This window comes from Pituophis catenifer, unplaced genomic scaffold (assembly GCF_029215685.1).
Source record: "Pituophis catenifer annectens isolate HBS135680 unplaced genomic scaffold, rPitCat1.0.hap2 SCAF_2, whole genome shotgun sequence".
Taxonomy (NCBI): Eukaryota; Metazoa; Chordata; class Lepidosauria; order Squamata; family Colubridae; genus Pituophis; species Pituophis catenifer.
The window spans coordinates 46,224,295-46,249,835 of record NW_027256882.1 but is presented as its reverse complement, the minus strand read 5'-3'; the positions used below and the strand labels follow the sequence as shown (position 1 = coordinate 46,249,835).

The window sequence follows — 25,541 nt, the reverse complement described above, 5'->3', positions numbered from 1 at the left end:
TGAGGACCCAGTTTGTGGGGGCAATAAGCTGACTTTGTATAAATATACAAAAGTATGAAGGCTATTGCTTAACGCATTGTAAGCCGCCCTGAATCTCCAGAGAAGGATGGCATATAAATCAAATTACAAATATATATACATATATATACATATATATATATATATATATATATATATATATATATATATATATATATATATATATGTTAGAGAATAGTAGTAGTACTAATCAATACTTGAAATACATTCCTTTTTTGTTTTTAGTTAAACCATATGTGAAATCTGACATATTTTTTTTCCTCCTAACTTTTAGAAGAACCAAATTGCTTGCTGATGCATTGAAATCATTTGATCAGTTGCTAAAATGTTCAAAAATGAGTATCAGGTAAGTGAGAAATATTTCTATTATTTTGTCCTTATTTAGAAAGAAATGAAAAAAGATACTAGCATTGCAATGGTATGTAATATTGGGTGAAAAGTCCTTAGATATATAAATATTCTCTATTTGTCTCTTTTTTGAAAACTTGAATAGGTATCTCCAAATTTTTAACTGCTTATAATTGGTTTTTGTCACTCTCAACCTTTTCTACTTTTTTATCTGATCTGAAAACTTGAAAAAAAAAGACAGGATTACAATCAGGAAGTAATTAACATTATGGATGACAATTGCAGATATAAAATCTTTGACAGTGCATTCCAGGCAGAATTCCTGTTACTTTTCAACTATTCATTTAATAAAAAATTATATGCTTGACACTCTTAGTACACATTGTATATAAACTGCATATTCATAAGATATTATGTCTTTCCCTTGTCTTAGAAGAATTAAAGATGATGACAATAACCACCAAAGGGTAGTGAATAGAATGGTAGATTCAAAATCACCTTGATCACAAAATCCAATGTATGACTTTGAGTTGGTCAATCTCTATAAGTGTAATCAATCTTAAGGGGTTGTTATAAAGATGGAAGAAAGGTACTATATTCTGCCTTGCATTCCTTAAAAGAAAGAGGAAATAGTGGTCTACTAAATAGCTTTTAGCATACCCAGCAACTGCCACAGAATGAAGAACTGGCAAGTAGGTCGGCTCTTCATAATTCCTCTCTGGACAAGAAGAGGATTTGAGATTACCCATAAATACTCCAGACAGTAGCTCCTCACTTAGAAACTGCAGGATAGTCATCTCTGGTGAGTTTAGAGTTATGAGAGAAGAGAGAATAGCCATCTTTTCCCTCAAACTGTGATTGGCACCTTCAAAAGGACACTGGGTTCACATACTTCCTTTTCTAATCACTTTTGGAAATTTCTTCTTAACAGTTTTCTGCTATTAGGAACCTTTGTATTGCCATGTTTAATAGCACTGGGTGAGTTTCCTTCAATCTTTAGTGAAAGAAGTTTTAAATGCAAATGTAAGGACTTAAAAATTATTTTGGAATAAACAGCAAAAGTTTGAGTAAAACTTTGATTTTTGAAAACAGATTAAGGATGGATTTGAAATAAGGTTTTGGAATACATTATAAGAATCCTTTCCATGGAAAAAGGTTTTTGTTTTGAAATCTCTTAAAGAAACAGAATAAGACTTTGAAGGTTGGACACTGGAGGAAACCAGAAGGAACTAAAGATAACAATTAAAGGAGACAAACATTTAAATTTGACTTACAGAATAGAAGAAAAGATTTTAATATTCAGCATATCAAATGATATTTTTGAATAATAGGTTCAGAAATTAAATTTAATATATAAATAGAGTTTACAAAATGTTAAGGAAGAGCAACAAGTTTTACTGAACAAGACTGTAACTGATCTGAAAGTGGATTTAAAATGACAGGCTGCAAGAATGACATGGAAAAAGAGCCACACAGGACATGTAAAAGAAATCAGCTGATGTCTTAATAATTAAAAAGGGATATACAAATAACAAATCAAAAGAGTTTCCATTTTTTTCTGAACTTTTGATATTTTTTTCATTCTTTTCTGTTTTAGTTTATATTAGTTTTATTTTTGTAATTGTATTTTTTAATAAAATTACTAGGAAAAAACAAATAATATTTTTCCAATGTATTATTCTCTGCCTGAATTATAAAGTTTGTGGATATAGGTTTGGCAGCATATTTTCAGGTTGGATTGTAATATGGTAAAAGCTAATAGAAATATTTTCTGGAGAGTCCAAAAAATGACATAGCCACATATGATAGATAATTGATGTGGCTGGATAGACATTGGGGATGGCAGTGCGAGAAAGTTGGAATTCTTCAATTTGGACCTTTTGGGCTCAAGGGATGGACTCAGTGGCTTAAATTATCCCTTCCAACTTTACGGAATACAAACATTTAGGGAACTTATATATTTAATAGCTAAATAAATAAAAATAAACTTTTCCAGTATCAAAGGAATTTCTGCAGAGAACTCCAAAATCTTTAGAGTACACAGCTTGTTTTGAGGAGACTTTTTATCCCTTTTTGTCACTTTATGTGAGCTTGAAGTGGGTTCTAAAATATTTCAATCTCCTACCATATGAATTGCAGGTAAAATCCAATCTGACACTGATAATTGGCAGTGGTTGTGATCTTATTTGTATTTCAGATTGAATCCCACTCCTATATATTAGAGTGGTAGAAATAGCAGGACTGGTTTATCCTAGCTTTTTTATTAAGTGGGATTGATCATAGTTGATAGCCTTCAGATTAGATTATTGTAATGAGTTTATACTGAAGAATATTCAGTTCATCTAAAAAGCTACAGTTACTGGGACTTGGTATATAGAACATATTATTCCAGGTTATTTTTTCTCAACGTGAAAAGTTATATAGTGATTAAATAATAAGTGCCAAATGTATTCATTCCCTTTTTTTTTTCAAAACTCAATGCAAAGTGTTGGTTTCACAAATTGTAAAACTAAATACCCAATTTTCTACATACAAACAGTTTAAGAGTTAATATTAAAAACCAACATAAAGTATAGAACAATATGACCAACTCAGAAATGTTGTATTCTGCAGAATTTTAAAATATTCAATGTGTTTTGGATATGGCATTCTGGACAACACAGTTTATTTCAGGGTTTGAATTATCCCAGGATATCTCGGTTTAGTTTACAAATGATTTACATCTGTAAATTGCAGAGCCACCCTAAGAATGTCCAGAAGGGGAAAAAAATGTTCAGGACTTTTCTGGAATAGTCTGTTCCCAAATGAGTGAGTTTTGCACATCCTTAGTTATATCTCTATAACAATTTATATTGTAAAAAAAAAATCCTAACATACAGTTAGTTGTCAGTCCCAAATAATGATCAACACTTTTATTCAGATGTGCATATAATAATGTCCAACAAAACAGCAACAAAAATCACAAACCCTCCATACTATTCAATACATACTATACCTCTCATTGCTACTCCCTTTCAAGATAAGCAGTTTCTTGCACAGCATAGAAAATGAGAAGGAAATCGTAAACACATGAGATAAGAGGAAAGGAAATAGAGCAGAATCTAATTTATACCAACACAGTTTGCTTTACCGCTATATGTCTCTATTCTTACCAACCCTTCCTTCCTTCCTTCTACCACAGCTTCATACACTTTCCTCTTTAAAATGCTCACTTCTTTCTCTTTGAGGATCTCATCAATTGTATGCCACCCTCCACAGGGTTTTTGTTCTCCTTGCTTTGAAGAAACTCATCCTTCACATATCAGTTTTTGCAATTTGATGCTCACTCATTTTGTCTGCATGCCTAACCCACACCAACAAACGTCTTTCATATTGATCACTCGAGTTTATATTCAAACCACATTCATTTATCAGCCACTCTCCGCCTTCTTTGTTAACTTAATTTTTAGATTCATATTCCACGCTGCATACAATCTTTCCAACATTCACTGCAAGTTATTGCAGCTCTCATCCAACAATAAAGCATCGTTTGCATTCACAGCTCCAACAACACAGCTCTAATGTCCCTACAGTTCTTAAACATTAAACATAATTACATTAAACCATCAAGTGGCCATCAGAAATCCTAGTCTTACTCCCTTCACAAATCCAAAATATTTATTAAGCATGCCATTTATTCCCATAACAACTTCTTATCAAATAATGCTCTTGAAGATTTATTATTTCCTTATGCTTTGGGCTGGGCATTAGATGAACCTGTTTTTTTTTAAAGGGTTTAATTGTGCAGAGTGGCCTGAGTGAGACATGCTTTTTTCCTTGCTGTTTTCATCTTTTTTGGTGTATTGAATTGAATGAGAGATTAGTTACCCAAGTCACACTACCAATTGAGCACCCTATAAATCTGTATTTTTTTCATTCACTTCTACTATTTTTCTTTTTACATTGAGGAACAATAATACATTCCTCCAACTGTCAGACTTCATACAAATGTTAAACAAGTCACACTGCCAGTCTATAAGCAAATCATATCCATATTTAACATTATATTATCCACCCCTGCAATATTGCTTTTCAATATTCTCACGTTTTATGACTTTCATCTTCTTTTTTCTTGGATACTAACATTTACAGCATTCATTTCAGTTCCAGTCTTTGATGTATATCAGTGCCATGCTAACCTCTAAAATGTTTCTTCTAACATTCCCTCACTTCAATATCATCACCAGTGATTTCATCATTTTAATTTTTGATTTTGTTCATTCTCTTAGATGCTCCTTGTTCAACCCTTTTCACTCTCCAAACTCTTTCTCATTTCCATCAAAATTCTCCATTTTCTCACTCTTCTAAGCGTAACCATTCCTCTCAATAAATTATCTGCAGTTGTCTTTTTCTCTTTGTACACATGGTATGTCTTTTTCTCGTCCTCATTTTTGCTGTTGCCATTCGGTATGCATATTTTTCTCATCTGCAGCCTCTTTCAGTTCATTATTCTACCAAGCGTCTTTTTAATGCTCCCTGTTAGCATAATTTCACATTTCTATGGCAGTCTGTAACATAATTCTTTTCTATTACAAGCAATTTCAGCATCACCTTTCATTACATTACTGTTGCCATATTATTTTTATTATTTTTTCTTACTTGTCCTGTATGCACTATTTTTTCCTTCCTTCTCTTCTTTCTTTCTTTTCTTTCTTTCTTTCTTCCTTCCTTTCTTTTTCTTCCTCCCTTTTTTCTCTCTCTCTTGTTCTTTCTTTCTCTTTCTCCCTTCCTTCCTTCCTTCCTCTTTCTTTCTTTCTTTCTTTCTTTCTTTCTTTCTTTCTTTCTTTCTCTTTCTCTCTATGTCTCTATCTATCTATCTTTCTTTTTTTCTTTCTCCTTTCTTTCTCTCTCTTTCTTTCTTTTCACAGTTTGATCAGTTAAACTTCCAAATAATGATCTGCTCCACATTCTGTACCTCTTATTGTCCTTAAGTCCCGTATCGCTCAGTCTTTCATTATAAACAATCAGTAAGTCATTATTTGGCCTTCTTTTCTTTTCCATATCTTTGCTCACTAGATGGCACTGTTTCACAGAAGGGACCTGGAGCATGGGACACTTAGATCTAGTGCAATGGACTGACACAGTGGGGTATAGGCAGTTCTGCAAATAACCAGGTCTTGTATCATGCAGCACTTTAGGATTATAGATTTATAGGTAACCCCAGCACCTTAAAATAATATGTTCTATTTAGGTAAAGGTAAAGGTAAAGATTCCCCTCATCCATATGTGCTAGTCATTCCCGACTCTAGGGGGCGGTGCTCATCTCCGTTTCAAAGCCGAAGAGCCAGCGCTGTCCAAAGACGTCTCTGTGGTCATGTGGCCGGCATGACTAAACGCCAAAGGCGCACGGAACACTGTTACCTTCCCACCAAAGATGGTCCCTATTTTCTACTTGCATTTTTTACATGCTTTCGAACTGCTAGGTTGGCAGAAGCTGGAACAAGTGACGGGAGCTCACCCTGTTACGCAGCACTAGGGATTTGAACCGCTGAACTGCCAACCTTTTGATCGACAAGCTCAGCGTCTTAGCCACTGAGCCACCGCGTCCCTTATGTTCTATTTAGAGAGCCCCAATTAATTCCGACTAGGTGAAGTTTTTGGGCACTTTCCAAAGGCAACTACATTACAATACAAGAAAAGTTACTGCAACATAATCCATTTTCTTCAGAAAAGATTACATCTACTGTAATAGATGTTACCAGTTGAGCATCCAGATGAAATAAGCTTATAATGAGACTTCATATTCACTATAAGAATGAATATGGAATGGGTGTACTTACGAATTAAGTATTACACTTGATTTCTTATGACAATGGGACAGATTCTTTCTTTTTTTAATTGCAGGGTGGCCCATTTGTTGAAATCTTCAGTGCTCAAGGCAAGAACACTGGGACCAAATGGAAAATTTCTGGCAATCCTTCAGTTATAGGGAAAGTATGTTTTGGAAAGAAATGGTAAAAGCTTGATTATAAAGTATAGAGCTTAATTTTTTTTTCTTTAAAAAAACATGAAAGCTTTTGAGTAAAGTGACAAAATTAGTGGACCAGAGGAATGCTGTCAATATTATTTACTTGGACTTCAGTAAAGCATTTGATAAAGTAGACCATAACCTACTACTAGATAAAGTAGAAAAATGTGGGTTAGACAGCATCACCACCAGATGGATTCGTAACTGGCTCTAGAAAGAGTGCAGAGAAGAGCAACAAAGATGATTAGGGGACTGGAGGCTAAAACATATGAAGAACGGTTGCAGGAACTGGGTATGTCTAGTTTAATAAAAAGGACTAGGGGAGACACGATAGCAGTGTTCCCATATCTCGGGGGCTGCCACAAAGATGAGGGAGTCAAGCTCTTCTCCAAAGCACCTGAGGGCAGGAGAGGAAGCAATGGGTGGAAACTAATCAAGGAGAGAAGCAGCTTAGAACTAAGGAGAAATTTCCTGATAGTTAAAACAATTAATCAGTGGAACAACTTGCCTGCGGAAGTTGTGAATGCTCCAATTTTTAAGAAGATGTTGGATAACCATTTGTCTGAAGTGGTGTAGGTTTTCCTGCCTAAGCAGGGGAGTTGGACAAAAAAACCTCCAAGGTCCCTTCCAATACTGTTATTCTATTCTATTAAAAAAATTATCTCTATCATTCCTTTCATCAGAGCAGAATAACAGAGAACAGGAAATACTATTTGATGCCTACAAGCAGATAAAACTTGCTGTATTTAAGATCTTCAATGTTTTTGTTTCTGTAAGTTTTGAATATATTTTGGCGGGGTGGTGGTATAAATATTTATTTTTATTTGGTAAATTTATATAACCACCCATGTCATAGACAGCATATAACACCGTGCAGTATACAAGATAAAGATATTTATTTGTTTGTTTCTTTATGTTTACTAAATAATAAAACAAACTTTTAGTCTATTAAGAAAATGAAGATCTCTAGTCAGGAAATATATTGATTAGGACTAAATAAAATAATTTGGGGCATGTTTTCAAGATATCTGGTAAATTCCAGGCTTTTTCACAAAATAAGAGATATAGAGGAGGAGGATGGAAGGAAGGTGGTTACTGATATCCTCATCAAGCCTACATGGTCAAATTATTCACTCCTAAATATAGTTTAAGTTTTAGTTTCACTTACTTAAACTAATTGCATGAAACTGCTCAGACTTTTCTTGATATGGATAAAATGGTGAATCAAGCAACTGTTTTAATATGGCAGGTTGCTGTCAAGACAGAAAAACCAATAAAATAAATATGGTAAATGTTAGTGAAATGAAGGATGATGTTTTGACATACTAAGTGGAAGATGGCCCTGACATCCTAACTGCAAAGCCATTTTTCACAAGAAAGAGTTATTTTTACTGGATCCTGTGTGCATTTTCAGAAGTATGCTACACTGGGTAGTGAATTTAACATATATTAACTTCTAACCTCAGAGTACAGGCTTTGCATTGATTCCATTTAATACTCCAGTTTTCCATTTGTATTAGACTTATAGAATACCATTTAAGCGTAGTGGCAATTCCTGACCTAAACCAAACATCACTCACCTTAACAGTTACAAAGTATGAGTGTGGCTAACCATTTCTGTCGTAGGCAAATAGGCATTATGGCTAATAAATCCTGCAGATTATTCAGCTGCGTGAGATATTTTGATGATGACACACTTTTTGTTGGTTTGTTAGGAATATGATAAGGAAGTGAAAGGTTTCGTCTTTGTGCTGGAAGGAAGCGGTCAAACCAACAAGATGCAGCTTCCAAAAGAAACTAAGCAAACTCGTAAGTGTACAAGTATTATAAAATGTCATAAAACATATTAGACTGTATGATGTTTTCAGAGCAAGTAGTGCGCAAAGTATATTAATAGGAACAAAACATCCCTTTATGAAGCTTCAAAGCAGCCTTGCCCTTCCGAAGACTCATGAAGCTGTTCCCCAGTCGTATGTTTCACTAAATGAATTGTCTGTTCAAGCACACAAACAGGAAGATAGCTGGAAAGTGCTTTCCGAGCAGCTACACAATCATTCCAAAGGTCGTAGTTGTGTTAAATGCTTCTTGCAGAGTTATTTTGATTACACAAATGTCTTTGTGAAGCAGCTGTTTCTAGTGCTATTCACAGCCCTAGCTGTTAATTAAGTTAGCATTGGATTATCTGAATAATAGTTGGCTAGTTACAGTTTTAGCTGTATTTCTTCAGCACTAAAGTTAAAAAGGAAAGAAAAAATAGAGTGAGACCTTTTAGAGCATATTGAATCTTCCCTGAATTTTAGGGGTGGTTTGGCAATTTCCAGTTTCTCTGGAACGTTTAATTTTTGAATTGGTACGTCTCTAGTACATGTATATATCACTTTTATATTGTCAAAGAGATTTTCAGTTTTTTTTTCTTTGAATACTTTTTCAGGGATTGTTAAGTTGATAGAGCAAACAATGAAGTAATATCATCCCAAAGATGTAGTTAAACGTGATGAATATTCTTTCAATTTCACCTAACAATATCTATTGTTTTCATCAACAAGAATCAAAAAATATTTTATACCTATAAGATGAGCCCAGATTGCTTCAATTGTAGGGATATTCTAATGCTACATAACATTTCATAAACTTGCATTCTCAACTAAATACAATAACAATTCTTTGGGAGCTACCCTTGGTATTTCCATTTGTCATATAATCTGTCAAGCATTACTTAACTTTTATATCCATACATGATGGAAGCCTGCTTGCAAATCAGTATGTCTATGCTGAAGACCTTGAAGTTCACCAAGGCCATAAAAACATTAGAAAGCAAACACTTGTTCTTATGTTAAGCACTTAAACACACTGAAGCCAAAGGTTCATATACTGTCCTTCCAAATACTAGAAGAGAAGAAATTTTCATCACAAAACAATAATATAGTTTTTAAGGCTTGACATTCAGCAACCATTGTGCATAAAGACTTCTCCATAAATTATAAGGATTAGGTCATTCTTAAAAAGGCTATTCTTACTACACAACTCCCAAAATGTTTTCCGTGGCAAAGCATTTGCTTCAGCTCCTGTATCAAATTTAAATTTTACTTCAATCTACTTTTACACGAAATCAGTAAACCATCAGTAAACCAAAAAGGAAAAGCTTTTTAAGTTAATTATAAATAGATGTAGAATCTAATAATTCTCCATTAAACAAGTTGCTTATATCTAATCACAAACACTATATTGTTTTTCATTACTATTCAGTGACCTGATTTACATGCTTTAAGACTTTTTCTGCCCTATTTATGACAAGATTTTCTCAAATGCAAAACAATTCCAAGGCTAATTTACTGTCCCACTACAGAGACACAGACTTATTCAGTTTTGATTACTGCTGCCTTTAGCATGTAATTTCTCAGATCTAAAAACATTTATAGGAGCCTTTTTCTATTTCTTTCCAGTGATTGTTACTATCTGCCACTTCTTGGTGGATATTCATCTAATTGTACTTATCTTGAAATGGCTTTTGGTTATTTCAAGTGCATAGGATATATTAATTCGCCCCCCCACCACCACCACCATTCGATCTTCAAAAGGCTTTCCCTTATTTTTCTGCTTTCTATATTGATTATAAACCTCTCACTGTGTCAAAAGGTATTGACTAAAATTCACCTTTTGAGTTATATGACGAACCTTTCCATAATGTCTACCAAAATTTGCATATATTTTCAAAATGAATCACAGCATTCCTGCAAGGTGTGCAGTATATTCTAGCCCTTGACAAAAAAAATCTTCAATGTAATTTGGAACTGCATTGTCTTTAAAAAAAAACTTCAAAAGAATTATATATTGTTAGGGCTTCCTCCCCACACAGTGTAACAAGAAATATTTCTTGAGTGTACAATTTCTTTGAGAAATCCACTATCCTACTTGCAGCCAAATGCAAATGAAGCTTCTGTTTCCAGCATTTCCCATTCTGGGATAAATTCCCTTGAATTACAAGTGGAAAATAAGGCCTTGAAGTGTATATACTCATAGGTACTGCTTCACTAATTCTCCATTAGAATCCAAACAAGCTTCTGATACTCTGTAAGTGCTGGCCACTTACTTAAAACTCAAATAAGCCCTGGAGCAAAGAAATACTTATTACCGGGTTGTACAAAAACAAGTATAAGAAAGGTTGGAGAGCAAGCAAAAGTGGTAGAAGGAAATAAAAAAGCTACTCCACACTCATTGTGTCAAGTTTTTGTTAAAGGCACAATACAGCATACTTACAAAAAAAAACCAACCCCAAAAAAAACCTCTTTGGGCATTTGCAGAAAAAGGGCTTCCCTGGGAGACTTTTGCTTCCTTGCAAGATTGGTTTCATAAGGGGCATGACCGGTCACAAAACATTTGTTTGCTATTAGGGCTTTAGTTCCTAATTAGGACTTTAGCTCTCAGGCTTCTTCCTAACAATTTATTTTTGTCTTTCTTGGCTAGTTGGGTGCTTTTCTCAACAAAACATTGAGCTGCATTCCCAGTCAAACAGTAAATTCCTTGCTTTAGAAGAAAAGTGGGCCATTTTAAAAGAGGATAGTTTAGACATGCACATGATCTGCGTTTAAGAATGAAATATCCCTTCCTGTACAGATGATCCTCACTTAACAACCATAATTGGGACTGGGATCTCAGTTGTTGAGCAAAGCGGTCATTAAGCAAGATGCCCATGTGCTTCATTCAACAACTCCAATCCCAGCACTCTCAGTAGCACACTCACATTTGCGAACCGATAGGGAAAGTAAGTGAATACCATCCCTGAGCCAAGTTTAAACTTTTCAATTTGTCTGGATGTTTTAATGGCATCCTACTTTAAAAGTATTGTATGACTTACATTTTTCAATTAACATTACAGTTTGCTATTAAGACAAAAAAATAAAACAATGCATCTGTAATGAGAAATGAAGATTTAAATTATTGACGCATTTGGGACAACATGCTTAACTTTAATTTGAGAATTCTTATTTACCTAAGGCTTTATTGTGATGTTTATGTTTGAAGCAATTTAAATTTGAATTATCATTTTTTCTTGATTGAAATGGAGATTACAATCTGCCTCTTCCTGTTTTGTAAATTTATTTCCATTTTTATTCTGCATGTTTAAAATCAAGACGTTAGAAGAACATTTGCAGGTTTAAAAATTGTATAAGGACTAAAAACAGGTGAAATTGAAATTTCTTAATATTTATATGAGGCTTGTCACTCTATTCATTGTTCTTCAAAGATGATTTGTGATATAGATTAAAGAGTTTACAACATTTTTACAGCAACACAGGGAATAAAGAAAAGTTTTCTAAAATGAGATAAACCATGTCCACCTAGCTCAGGATTGATTTACTGACAGGGATTCCCCAGAGTTCCCTTTCTGTATCTAGAGATACAAGAAATTAAACCTGGGATGTTCTGGAATCTGCATGTAAAATTTTGAGTATTTCCAGCAGCAATGCCTCCTTTCCGCTTGAACTATGTCTTAAAATTGCTTATAGGTGCTATAAGTTAAGTGCTATAAGAAAAAAACAACAACTCCAGGCTATAATTCCACCATATATCCAATATAGGTAGTCCTCGACTTACAACAGTTCATTTAGTGACCGTTCAAAGAACAACGGAACTGGGAAAAAAATTACTTACTATCATTTTTCATACTTAACAACCATTACAATATTTCCATAGTCATGTGATCAAAATTTAGAATCATATTTATGACGGTTGCAGTGTCCTAAAGTCACGTGATTTCCCTTTTGCGACCTGACAAGCAAAGTCAATAGGGAAGCCAGATTCACTTAACAACCGTGTTAGTAACTTAACAACTGTAGTGAGTCACTTAACGACTGTGGCAAGAAAAGTCGTAAAATGGAACAAAACTCACTCAACAGATGTCTCACTTAGCAACCGAAATGTTGGGCTCAATTGTGGTCATAAGTCAAGGACTACTTGTACAGTTGTTAAACCTGGTGATTAGAGCATATTTTTTTCGTTGCTGTTCTTGTACTAAATATTGTTAATTCAAACTGAATAAGTTGAGATTCTATGCTATAGTTCCCCGATTCCTGTGATTCGCAAAATTCAGTTATTTTTCAAAAGAATGTAGCAAGGGCCCAGTACAATCAGTTTAAGGTCCAACATACAGCTTAGAGTGGTGAATAGAAAGATCTTTTGGGAGACTTACTAGCCTATTGACTAACCAAAGCAGGCAGGCAGACAGGCAGACAGGTAAGTATCTAGAGCGTCAGTTCCATTAAGGTTCACAATGAGATGGTCTTAGAAAATTAAGAGGATTTTCTTTCAGAATTGGCAGCTTCTATTTAGATTTCATACGAGTGTTAAAGCAGCTTGAAGGGCAATACATTCAGATTTTGTTCAGGCTTTATTCCTGAAAGCCATTTTCGCTTGTGAGTGGGTTTTGATTTTACAAGAACCTTTGCTGTTAAATTTCCAATTTAAATTGCCCATTTCATTTCAAACATTCAGATTAAATTAAACCCTTACTTGTCCACAGTTTTTCTAAACTTGATTCTGCTGGGGTATTAACTGCTTTAAGTGGTTCAACTGAAGTTTATGTTGGTCATCTGTAGGTTCAATTATTTTGCGTTTTTGCAAGAATTTGTGTCACAATGTTAAGACATTAATTAATTTTGTGTCCATGTAGAATATATTTTGAATATGCACTCTGTCAACACAGTGGAAAACTAAATAAAATAATTAGATTCCATGTTTTGTTCTAGTTCTACTCGGAGCACAATTTGTTTTTAAGAACATATTTCAAAAATAATTAAATTCTTTTTTTTTTTTTATTTTCATAGTAGGTACATTTTGAGAAATATGAAAGTAATACATGAATATTCATGTTATTCTTAATTTATTTCTTTCGTTTTGCTGTAGTTGGACTGATCCAGCAATTTTTGGTACTTCAAATGTACATACCACTGGGACAAGATTTCTCAGCCGAGTTACTGTAAGATAATATTGAACTTTATTATCATGTTTGATGCGCTGTAGATACTAAGCAAATAAGTTAATACTGGCTGCTGTTAATTAAATGTAACAGCTTTTAGGTTAATGACATAATCAAACTGATATAGAATAATTCATCTTATTTGGTTGCTGTTAGATGATTTTAAGCATTTTAAATCTTTTAGAAGATTTAAGCATATTTGTCATACTGAAAATACTGTATATTAATAAATTTATTATTATAAATAGTAATCAGGTGACTAGTTCCTGATTTTAGGAACAGACTTTAAATAATTACTTTTGACATTTTAAAAGGGTGAGATAAATTTATTCTTCTTCAGCCTTGATTTATTTATTCATTTGTTTTGGTTTGAAAATGCCTGGAAAATGCAGTGCCAACACAATAGCAATAGCACTTAGTCTTATATACCGCTTCATAGTGCTTTATAGCCTTCTCTAAGTGGCTTACAGAGTCAACATATTGCCCCCAACAATCTGGGTGCTCATTTTACTGACCTTGGAAGGATGGAATGCTGAGTCAACCTTAAGCCAGTGAGGATCGAACTCCTGGCAGTCGGCAGAATTAGCTTTGCAATACTGCATTCTAACCACTACGCCGCCATGGTAGTCCTTGACTTACAACCATTCATTTAGTGACTGTTAGGGATTAGGGTAGCACTGAAAAAAGTGACATGAACATTTTTCACATTTGCAACCATTGCAGCATCCCTATGGTCACATGATCAAAATTTAGACATTTGGAAACAGGTTCATATTTATGACGGTTACAGTGTCCCAGGGCCGTGTGATCACGGGGGGCCGTGTGGGGGCACCTGCCTTTTGGAATGAACTGCCCCCGGACATACGCAAGATCTCTGACCTCCGAGTTTTCCGCTGTGCTCTTAAGACCCTGCTCTTCCGACAGTCAGGGCTAGCTTCATAATTGAGTTTTAAATTCGGAATTCTTAAATTTTTGGTTTTTTTAGCTAATTGGCCTTGAATGTAATACTTTTAATAATTTTTAAATTTAAATTGTGATATTTATATTGTGTTTGTACCTGGCTGTACACCGCCCCGAGTCCTTCGGGAGAGGGGCGGTATAGAAATAAAATTATCCTATCCTATCCTATCCTATCCTATCCTATCCTATCCTATCCTATCCTATCCTATCCTATCCTATCCTATCACCTTTTGCAACCTTCTGATAAGCAAAGTCAATAGGGAAGACAGATTCACCTAACAACCATGTTCCTAAGTTGACAACTAGAGTGGTTCACTTAACAACTGTGGGAAGAAAGGTCATAAAACGGGAAAAGGCTCACTTAACAACTGTCTTAGCAACAAAAATTTTGGGCTCAATTGTCATAAATTGAGGACCTATAGATTATTTATGTCATCCCCACTAGGTAGACCGGACCAGAAAATGAACTCCACAGATGATTAAACCTATTTTTATTGCGATTGGCCATCATAACAGAATTTTGCAAGTTTGGTTGTGCTATTCTCCTCCTCCTCCTCTTCCTCCTCCTCATAGTTCAGGAAATGGAGGGCTTAAAATGCTTCAGCCCTATCTATCTAGCTATCTGTCTGTCTGTCTATCTATCTATCTATCTATCTATCTATCTATCTATCTATCTTTTATCTATCTATTTTAAAGACCACCCATCTTATCTTAAGGTAATTTATGGTCCTGTTCCTCTACAATTTGGTTGGTGAAAGACACAAGTAAAATCATGTTTCAGTGTTATGATTTTTTTATTGCTCATATAAACCTTGTTTTTAGATTATGAGTTTGACGTTTTATTCATTTTATTAGCCTTGAGCTTTTTCAAAGGAAGGCAGTGAAATGCATTTTAAATAAATATTTTCAACTGCTTCTATAGAAACTCAGAGACTCTACAGTAACATTTAATGGGTTATATTTCTCCCTCTTTTTTCTTCCCTTATGTCTGCTTAGAATACTGAACATAAAACATAAAAATAACCACATATTTCTGCCACCAAGTAAACAGATACTGAAAGGATTTTGTAATACTGAAATAAAGGAGTTGTAAAGTGTTGTTATAAAAGAAAAAGTCTAATCCATTATTGATAAAATGTTAAAGATTGTATTTGGGTGCTTTTAATCTTGGGCACCTACACTCAAGTGTTTTGTGTCCTTAAATCTCATTTATTTCTATATAGCATAGACTTATCTTGTCTCAGCATATCATTGCTATAGAGGAAATAACTGGAAAGTATTCACATGTTGTTCCTAGCATTTGTCCTGCTTGGTTGGAGGGTCCTGTACTTTGTCCCATACTTGCTGCAATTCACACAGAAATGTGATGCCTGCATGAAGCAATGAAGAGTTTTGTTTCTCAGCAAGCTTGTCATAGAGCCTCATCATTGGAAGCTTTCAAGAAGAGACTGGACTGCTATCTGTCAGAAATAGTGTAGGGTCTCTTGCTTGGGCAGGGGTTTGGACTAGATGATCTACAAGGTACTTTACAATTCTGTTATTCTGTTCTGTTTTGTTCTGAGCCTGATGAGGAATAGAACTGAGAAAGAGTGATTGGCCAAGGTATCCAGCTGTTTTCCTTGCCTAAAGGAGGATTAGAACCTAAGGCCACCTTGCTCTGATTCAGCATCTTAACTATTACCCCATACCATCATTAAAATAGTTTAATTATTTAAATTGGCACAGTGGTTAGAGTGCAGTATTGCAGGCTACTTCTGCTGATCACCGGCTGCCTGCAATTTGGCAGTTCAAATCTCACCAGGCTCAAGGTTGACTCAGCCTTCCATCCTTTCGAGGTGGGTAAAATGAGGACCCAAATTGTTGGGGGCAATTATGCTGACTCTGTAAACCACTTAGAGAGGGCTGTAAAGCACTGTGAAGCACCATATAAGTCCAAGTGCTATTGCTAATTCCCCATTGTAAAAAGAGAATGTAAATTCAGTTGTGAGCTTGACTTCATGAACATCTCCAAGGACTTCCGTCTACTACAAGTTATTTTTTTTTCTATTTTCTGGTTGAAGTGCACCAGAAGTCCCACTAGTTTCATGTTCCAAGGCTTATATATTAGAAACTCTGAACAAGCAGTCCTCGACTTAAAGCCACAATGGAAACTAGAATTTCTGTTGTTAAGCAAGGTGGTTGTTAAATGAATCAGACCCAATATTATGACCTTCTTTGCAACGGTTGTTCAGTGAATCACTGCAGTTGTTAAGTGAATCCTGTGGTCATTAACAGATTCTGACTTCCCCCATTGACTTGTCAGAATCTCCCTAAGAAGGTTGCAAATGACAATCCCAGGAGCCTGGAACTCTGCGACCATTGTACATACATGTCGGTTGCACCCAAAGTTTGATCACGTGACAGTGGGGATACTGCAGTGGTCGTAAGTGTGTGAAAACTGGACATAAGTCACTTTTTTCAATGCCGTCATAACTTTGAAAGGTCATTAAACGAATGGTTGTTAGCCAAAGACTACCTGTGTTTGCAAACTAAATCACTTCAAAATGACATTTGAATATTCTCGCTGAAGGTTTCTGTAGCGTGTCATAAAATGCAATGTTTGTAAATCACTAATTTATATATTGGATCATGTGGAATGGAACATACTATATCGTGGTGCAGTAGTTAAAATGCAGTATTGCAAGCTAACTCTGCTGACTACCAGCAGTTCAATCCTGACTCAAGGTTGAGTCAGTCTTCCATCCTTCCGAGGTCGGTAAAATGAGGACCCAGATTGTTGGGGGGGAAATGCTGACTCTGTAAACCATCCAGAGAGTACTGTACAACACTGTGAAGCAGTATATAAGTCTATGTGTTATTGCTATATGGTTTTTTTATTAATTAGATTGTTATCCTGCCTTTATTATTTTATAAGTAACTCAAGGCAGTGCTCATAGCTAGTACTCCTTCCTCCTTCTCTTTTCTTCATAATAACAACCCTGTAAGAGCCCTGTAAGGGCTGAGAGAGAATGTCTGGCCCAAGTCTTCTTATAAAGTGTTCTTTGTTTTTAAGATACATTTTTAACTCTATGATGTAGACTTTCTTACTGCAGAAAACTCTGAACTCTTCCAACTTTGCACTGTATTTCATTCAAATCTGCCTTGCATTGGGCCTATACATTTTTTAAGAGCCAAAGTGACTTTATTATCTGAGGATTGACTCCTGAAGGTTCCTAGCTAGCCCTTTGCTTATTGAACTTTGAATCAGATGTTTATCTCATCTATCGGTATTGGTAATGATGCCCTAAAAGCATTATAGACATTTTTATAAAGTTCTGCATTGATTTCTTAATGAACTACTTGGCTAAAAGGTATGTTATTGTATCTGAAGAGTTTTATAGTGTTCCTATAAATAAATACTATAAGCATTCCCTAAATCCTCAACCTTTAGGAGTCATTAAAGCACTTCATATTCTATAAAAATCAATGATCTCCATGTCAGTTACACAGAAACATGATACACTAGCAAATAATGCATTAAACTCTATTTGCAGAAGTAGGTATCTTAATATTAAGTTACAATTCTAATAACAGAAAATAGTATTTAACATTAATTTCCCCACGCACATAGTATTCAAGAGATTTCTGCACCATTGTACAAGAGTTTATATAATTTCTTTTATAGGAATTAATAGTATTATAATTGTAAGTCCTGTATAGACAGATTGACATTTGTGATTTTTTTCTCTTCATGTGTCATTTACATTGTAATGAAGTGACAGATGACAGCTGTGATTATGTTTTTTAGAATTTTTGATGAAGCCTATAATAATAATAATACCTTAGTGATTAGCCATAAGAAGCTATTCAAATATAAAATACAAATGAACAATAAGAAAGACAGAGATTGACACTCGATCAACAATCAAGAAGTAAACAATACCCCATCAAAGAACTAGCAACGCAAACATACAAGCTAATGGTAAAACAATAGCCTAATCAAGGAATCACCACGACCACTCCCACCAACATTGACAGGGCAAGGCACTAGCACAGTGATGGCTAACCTTTCTGTCATTGCATGCTGAAAGCATGCATCCGCACTCATAATGCAATGCATGCATGACCTCCATGCTACCCCGCCCCTACACATGCGCGTGTGAACCCCGTGTGACCTCCGCCCCATGTATGCGCGTGTGACCCCCGTGTGACCCTGTGTACACATGCATGACCCCTGCGCATGCACATGCAACCCCCCAGATGTGTATGTGTCTTACGCATGCACCCTGCCCCTCCCACGTATGCGTGGCAGAGAAAATCAGCTGGGAGGCGCGTGCGCAGTGCAGCTGAGCTGGGGTGACTGCTCACATGCCCGCAGAGAGGGTTCTGCGTGCCACCTATGGCACGCGTGCCATAGGTTCGCCATCACGGCACTAGCATATAAAAATAAAACCCCACCCCTTGTAGCACTGATGATGTTATCTAATTTGATAATGAAGTGTCTGCAAGAAAACAACTAATCTCAGAGAGCACCAAAGACTCCTCATTGCAGTCCTAAACTACAAATATTATCTTCTATTGATACAATATATATTATGTATAACAAAATATATTTTGTAATATTTTTCTATCACCTTACAATTTAGCCCAATCAGATCCACATATTCAGTTCTCATTTATATGTTCTGCTTAGATGAAAGGCTGTGCTATATGTAATATTTGGTTTCTGAATACACATAAAATGTGATGTTTTAAAGTATGAATCCCAATAGCCATTTCTCTGATGTGTGACCCAAGATATCAATCTCCCTTTCTTATACAGTTGGCATTCAAATAATATATAAGCTATGTCCACAGTCTCTGAATCTCCACAAATATATAAACGTTTCAGATTTCATTGTGTCCTGCTGCTCAAATCTAGCTTGACTAATACCCCACAAGATGGTTGATTTCTGTATTTATTTCTGTATTTATTTATAAATAAATAAATTTCTGTATTTATATATTATAATCCATTTTAGTGGGAGAGCCTTATTGAAGGTAGCTATATTTCTGTGAGGTTGTGCCTTCAGACTTGCAAGATTCTATTAATCTAGCCTTACAATTAAGTAGAATTAGTTCATCTAGTCACCTTTCCTGCCTGGTTATCATGGGCTGACATCTTTCATCCATAGCATAAAAGAATATTAGCAATCAGCAAAAAAAAGTAAGGCCAGTATAATACGATAAATAAAAAAAAAATATAAAGATGGAGAATTGGAGAATTCCTAAAACATAAAATGAAGAAAGAGGTAAAATGAAGCAAGAAGCCTCAAAAGCCTAACCTAATAACATTGATTTTAGGTAACACCTAGGGGGGGAGGGGGGAGCTTTTTCATGGGAAGAATTCAGATGTGCAAATTTTACCCCTTTAATCTGAATGGTATAATCCAGGAGCGCTGTCATCATTTCAATGTGTGTCTCTGTATTTAAGAAGAGAGAGCCACAATTTTCCTTAATACTTATTAATTTGTTAGATTTATATTCTGCTTTTTCAATCCCACACTCTAGATCGCCTGTTTACCCAACAACAGCCCCCTTGTAGGGTGGATAAATCCTGAGAGAGTGTGACTGGCACACAATCACCCAGAGTTTTTCCATGGTTTAGGGTGGACTAGCACTTCCTCATGCACCTTAATTCCTATATCATGCTGACCCTCTTAAACTGCTTAGACATATTACATATTAATTATTCTTTAATATGCATTTGTACAGCTGCTGACTGTTTTGGAAAATAATTGAACACATTAAGTTGCTCAGCTTAAGTTGAGGTTACATATAGTTTCTTTCTGGGATATAAATCTGCTGAAGAGGACAGTATTTGGCAGCACTGATGAAATTAATTTCTCTATCTTAGCTAGTACCTTCATTGTGATAAATACAGTTTTGTATATGAGTTGTGTAACTAGCTGAGGTGGCGCAGTGGTTAGAGTGCAGTACTGCAGCTACTTCAGCTGACTGCTAGTTCAGCAGATCAGTGGATCAAATCTCACCGGCTCAAGGTTGACTCAGCCTTCCAGCCTTCCGAGGTGGGTAAAATGAGGACCCAGATTGTTGGGGGAAATATGCTATTGAGTATACTGTTTTTGGTGTAAGCCGCCCAGAGTCCTCGGAGAGTGGGCGGCATAGAAATATGACAAACAAACAAACAAACAAACAAACAAATAAATAAATAAATAAAATAAACTACACTGATGTGTGTGTTCCACCTCCCTCCTTTCATTTGATAAAACTATAAAAATCTTATTATTATGCAAAAAATATGGTGCTTTTATATAGCATTTGTTCTTTTTTAACATTTCTTTTCAAATAAACATATATTATTATTATTATTATTTTGCATTCTGTTCTGTGGCAGATTTTGATCAACCAACAAGAATATCTGCAAAAGCATTCATAATTCTCATAAGTCTGAGCTTAAGATATTTTACCATCATTAATGCCATCATAAATAAAGAATGCAGGTCTTGGTTAAATGAGATAATGTATTTATTTGTTATGATAGCAGTTACTGCAGAAACAGAAAGGCAGAGCTTGCTTAGTTGCTAGAGTTTGGGAATAATAACAAAACCATGATATATTATGCATGTACAGAGTTTGCTTTCCTCAAGGCCTGCTACACTGCAGTGTTCCTAGAAGGGTTTCTTAATTACTAACACACTCCTGAAAACATCAAAATGACACCTGTATACATGGAGATCACCAGATAGAGTACACCGAAATCAGGTCGATTATATTATTGACACAAGGAGGTGGAAGAACTCTAATATAACAGTGACAATGTGGCCAGGGCTGACTACGGAACAGATCACAAACTATTCATATTCATGTTCCAAGTTAAGATAAGGTGAGAGAAGAAAGACAACCAGTCTGTAGAATATGAACTTGAGTACCTTTGGAATTATTTTGAAATCTTCACCTCATTGATAGGGGACCAGAAGTACGATACTGTGGGATGAACTTAAAGAAGTTGTTAAGGATGGATGTGAAAAGACACTGCCAAAGATCAAGAAACAGAGGTAAAGTCAAACGTCAGAAGAGTGAAAATCACCAAAAAGAGACAAGAAGCCAAAGAGAAGAAAGACAAAGATCTCACATAGCAACTTAACAAAGGATTTCTGAAAGTTTTTAGAAGAGACAGTAAGCATATTACAGCAACATCTGTAAAGACATTGAAGATTTTTTCAGCAGGCATGAAAAAAAACCAAGGAGAGTCTTCTAAAAAGTCTCTGAATTCAGAAAGAAGTTTCTAACCTCGACTTGGTATGTTAAAGGACACCAGAGAACAGATAATAACTGCTTCAAAGAAGATCAAAATAACATTGAAGTACTACACTGAAATCTGTACAACGGAGATATCAGCATCCAAGATACCTTAAAAGGCTTTCCCTACTTAGAAGATGCTAGAAAATTCTAGTAATGAAAAATGAGGCTAAGATTAAATATAAAGCCCAAACTAATGACAACAGGTACTGCAACCAGCCTTCAGGCACTTCTGGCAGAAAAGATGAAGCTCAAATTATCATATTTTGGACATAACATGGACAAACTTATCTCTCTGCTCAAATCTAATCCTGAGGTAGATGGAAGGAAACGAACAGGACAAATGTCCTAGAGAAAATCTATCTGTGGGTTGCTAAGAGTAATCACACAGGGGTTTGAGTTGTAGCATATAGCTCTCCACAGTTACATAAATGAGTTTTATTTTAGTCATTTCATTCAATCATTGTCTGTATGATCTATTATCTAGCTGAACACATGCACATGCACCAAATATAAGTGTATACACAAATATAAATGTATATGCACCAGATAAACATCAGTAAAAAATAGCTTCTATAATCTTTTTGGTTAGAGTTGAGGGCTTTGGAGTTACTACACCAACTCCTCTTTTTTAATTGCAACTCAAGACCTTGTGTAACTAGGTCTACCAGAATAGTTTAAATTGTAAGAGTGTTTATATTTAATAATAATAAAATTGTTTCAGTAGCTGGCATTTCACCTTCTGATGAATTTCAAAGTGATAATCCTTCCTTCAATATTTCTTGGGTCCCAATAGTTGAAAGAAAACCTAATTCACATGTCGGTCCATCTGTGTTTTAATTAATATGTTTTGCTGAAACATTTTCCCATATACATCTCACAAACTTCACAAATATTAAGGTGTTTCCTTAAAAAATATTTCCAGACATTTTAACTTGAGTAGTGTCATAAGTGGCCGAATGTCTTCAACTGTTGCCTCCTATTATTATTACTGTTTTATTAAATGTTTGCCGTATGTATATTGCCATCTAAGACAGTGTGCTTCATATTCCTCCTGCTTGGTAAGATACAGACAACAATATGTTGGCTTGTAGGGCATTCTCAGGTTTAGAGATCCTGGCTTGCATAGAATAATCTGAGCATAACATTGGGTTTTGGTTGTGCTTGTGAGGTAAATGGCATGAACATGAAAAAAGAGAACAAAATGTGGAAGAAATCACTGTTAAAATGTAACAGTTCAGAGAAAGTACAATCATATATTATTAAATTTTTATTGAATGCCATAAGAAATGGAAATAGTTGTGAAGAAATAAGATTTGAAAGCTACTTTAAATAGTGTGAAAAGATTTATTTTTTATTTTTTTTAATAAAAAGTTTTTATTTTCTGATCAAACAAATATACAATATAAACAATCATTCAAACTATCATCAAGAAAAAGAAAAAAAATCAATCCTTGGTAAACTCAATCTTCAACCCCTCCTCACCACCCCCCACCCCCGACTTCCCAGAACAAAAACAGGGCATAGATTTCACCAAACATTCGCTAAAATAAACTAGCTAACTGCCAGATTTAATAACTCCCAAGACCCCTTAACTCCCCTTTTACAATTTCATCAACCTCCCTTTTTATAGACTCAAAATAGCATGTAATCCAATAACTCTAAAAGTTTTAAAACCATTAACAAATATTAAACATTCAAACATTCAAACCTAAAAACATTTTTCCCCCTCCTACTTTTCTCAAAGTTCAGATATTTTGAAATCTCATAACAAAAAATAAACCTTAGATATTCACTAATTAAATCTTTTAAAATTTCTTTTTTTAAAAAATAATCATCAACATAATTAACCATTAGTACATAAACTAAAAAAACAAAAAGAATTAATCAACCATTAATGCATCATATTTAAAAATCAATATTTAACTTTATACTTTTTCCCCCTCAGTAGTTATAACACCTAAAACATAATCATTTTTAACCATAGGTAGAACAACTGCAAAGCCAAAAGAAAAGGTTAATCTTCCATTCCTGCTTTCTTATTTTTGAAATCTCATAACAAAAAATAAACCTTAGGTATTCACTAATTGAATTTCTACATTTTTTAAGTTTCTAAATTTCCCCCCTTCATTATTCCTCCCTCCAACTTTTAAAATTTTGAAAGATAATCATCAACATAATTAACCATTAATACATAAACTAGAAAACCAAAAAGGATTAATCAACCATTAATACATCTTTAACTTTATACTTTTTCCCCCTCAGTAATTATAACACCTAAAACATAATCATTTTTAACCATGAGTAGAACAACTACAAAGCCAAAAGAAAAGGTTAATCTTCCATTCTTGCTTTCTTTTTATATTTTTTCCAGTCTTTCTGCATCCCTCCTACTTCTATTTTGAGGAGGTTTTTCATTTTAATTTGAGGTTGATGTAACTGCAAAGATTGTCCCCTTTTTGAGAAAATTTCCTCTGATTTAGAGCCCCCAAATCGCCTCTTCATACTAGTGTGAAAAGATTTATGAAGTATGAAAAAAGATATCTGTTAGAAAGTTGAAGTGAAAAAGAAATGTGTGATAGAATGTCATCCAGATTCCCAGGAGGAATGGAATACATTCCAGAGGAGCAAGAGACATTTCACTTCAGATAGGTCCTGTGAGTGAAAAAAAGGTTGAAGATGGGGCCTCCCTAATAGTTCCCAGCATATATGTCTTATGCAGTTGATAGCATGCTTTAGTTTGGCAAGATTCTGTCTATAGGTGAGGAATAGTAAAGAAACCTGCTCGGAAGAATCACAACATGTCTTTCTTGGTTTTTCTGGAGCCTGACAGAATGAGAAAAAAGAGAATGCTGCAAAAAATATGAGAGTGTCAGAAATTTATTTGTATAGTGTGTATCAAAAGAAAAAAAAAGTCAAAAGAACAGTTGTTGGGGATCAGTCAGAATCATTCAGATTCAGAAGCTGAAGAGCTTAGCTAAAAGTTAACCTGCCTCAGTGGAAAAGGTATTTGGAGACACAGATGATTCAGCTGATCCAGAACCCAAGTTTGACATAGTATTAAACCCAGCAATATGTTGTACATTATAAAAGAAAGAGCAAAGAAAATCCAACCATCCACTTAAAAAAAAATAGAAATATGTCTTATCAAATTAGTCAAGCAGTTAGACAGGTCTATTTAAAAAAATGACTTGCTGGCTTTTTGTAGCAAACAATATTCTGTCACCTGCCGATGTCTATATGCTGTGATGGATAATCTAGATTACTTGGCTAATTTTAGTTTCAAACTAATTATTTTTGGATCCTCCCTGAATTTCTGCCCTGGTTTTTTTTTGAATTTTTGGAAAAGCAAGCTTCTATGTCTCCATTTTCTATATATAAAGATTTAAGTCTACAGTATGCTTTCTGTTACTTAAGTTAAAAAATTTATGGCTGCAATAAATACCTTGAATTTGTAGCAGAAACTAGCTGTGTTAATGTAATTGGGAAAACAGAATAATAAGACTTAGGTAAGAGTAAAAGAAGCAAGGAGAATACGAAAAAGGTGAATGAAGGTGGATTCAATACAAAAATAGGTGACCAGTATATTACCATGATTTGGTCATATGTATTAATGAAGGATAGCATTGTAAACTAATATATGAAGAAAGAGTAAATATTTTGAGAGAAAGGGACAGAAAGGAAAAAATCTTGGATGTTCATAGGATGTTTAAAAAAAGAATTAGGTAATACATTTAAAAGCAAAGATTGTCATTGAATTAAGATATTTATAAGGTGAAAACAAATACTTCACATCATGAAGAAGTATAGGGAGTATACATTTATTAGCAGTCTGTTTTCTATTTTTCTTATATCATTAGAAATGTTGAAAATATATGTAGCTCTGGTGGTAGATGCTGGTGGTGGTTTGTTCTCCAAGCTTCTTATTTA

General features: G+C 34.7%; 1 protein-coding gene across 1 annotated transcript in view; it reads left to right on the top strand.

Moving 5' to 3' along the window:
* Window positions 1-364: 364 nt before the first annotated feature.
* The window catches only part of CFAP20DC (CFAP20 domain containing), a 158,822-nt gene continuing 133,645 nt past the window's right edge, over window positions 365-25,541 (top strand). The window contains exons 1-4 of the mRNA XM_070933524.1: window positions 365-385; window positions 6,271-6,360; window positions 8,110-8,203; window positions 13,298-13,370. Of these exons, the coding sequence (XP_070789625.1) occupies window positions 365-385; window positions 6,271-6,360; window positions 8,110-8,203; window positions 13,298-13,370 (278 nt within the window). The remainder of the gene's footprint in view (window positions 386-6,270; window positions 6,361-8,109; window positions 8,204-13,297; window positions 13,371-25,541) is intronic.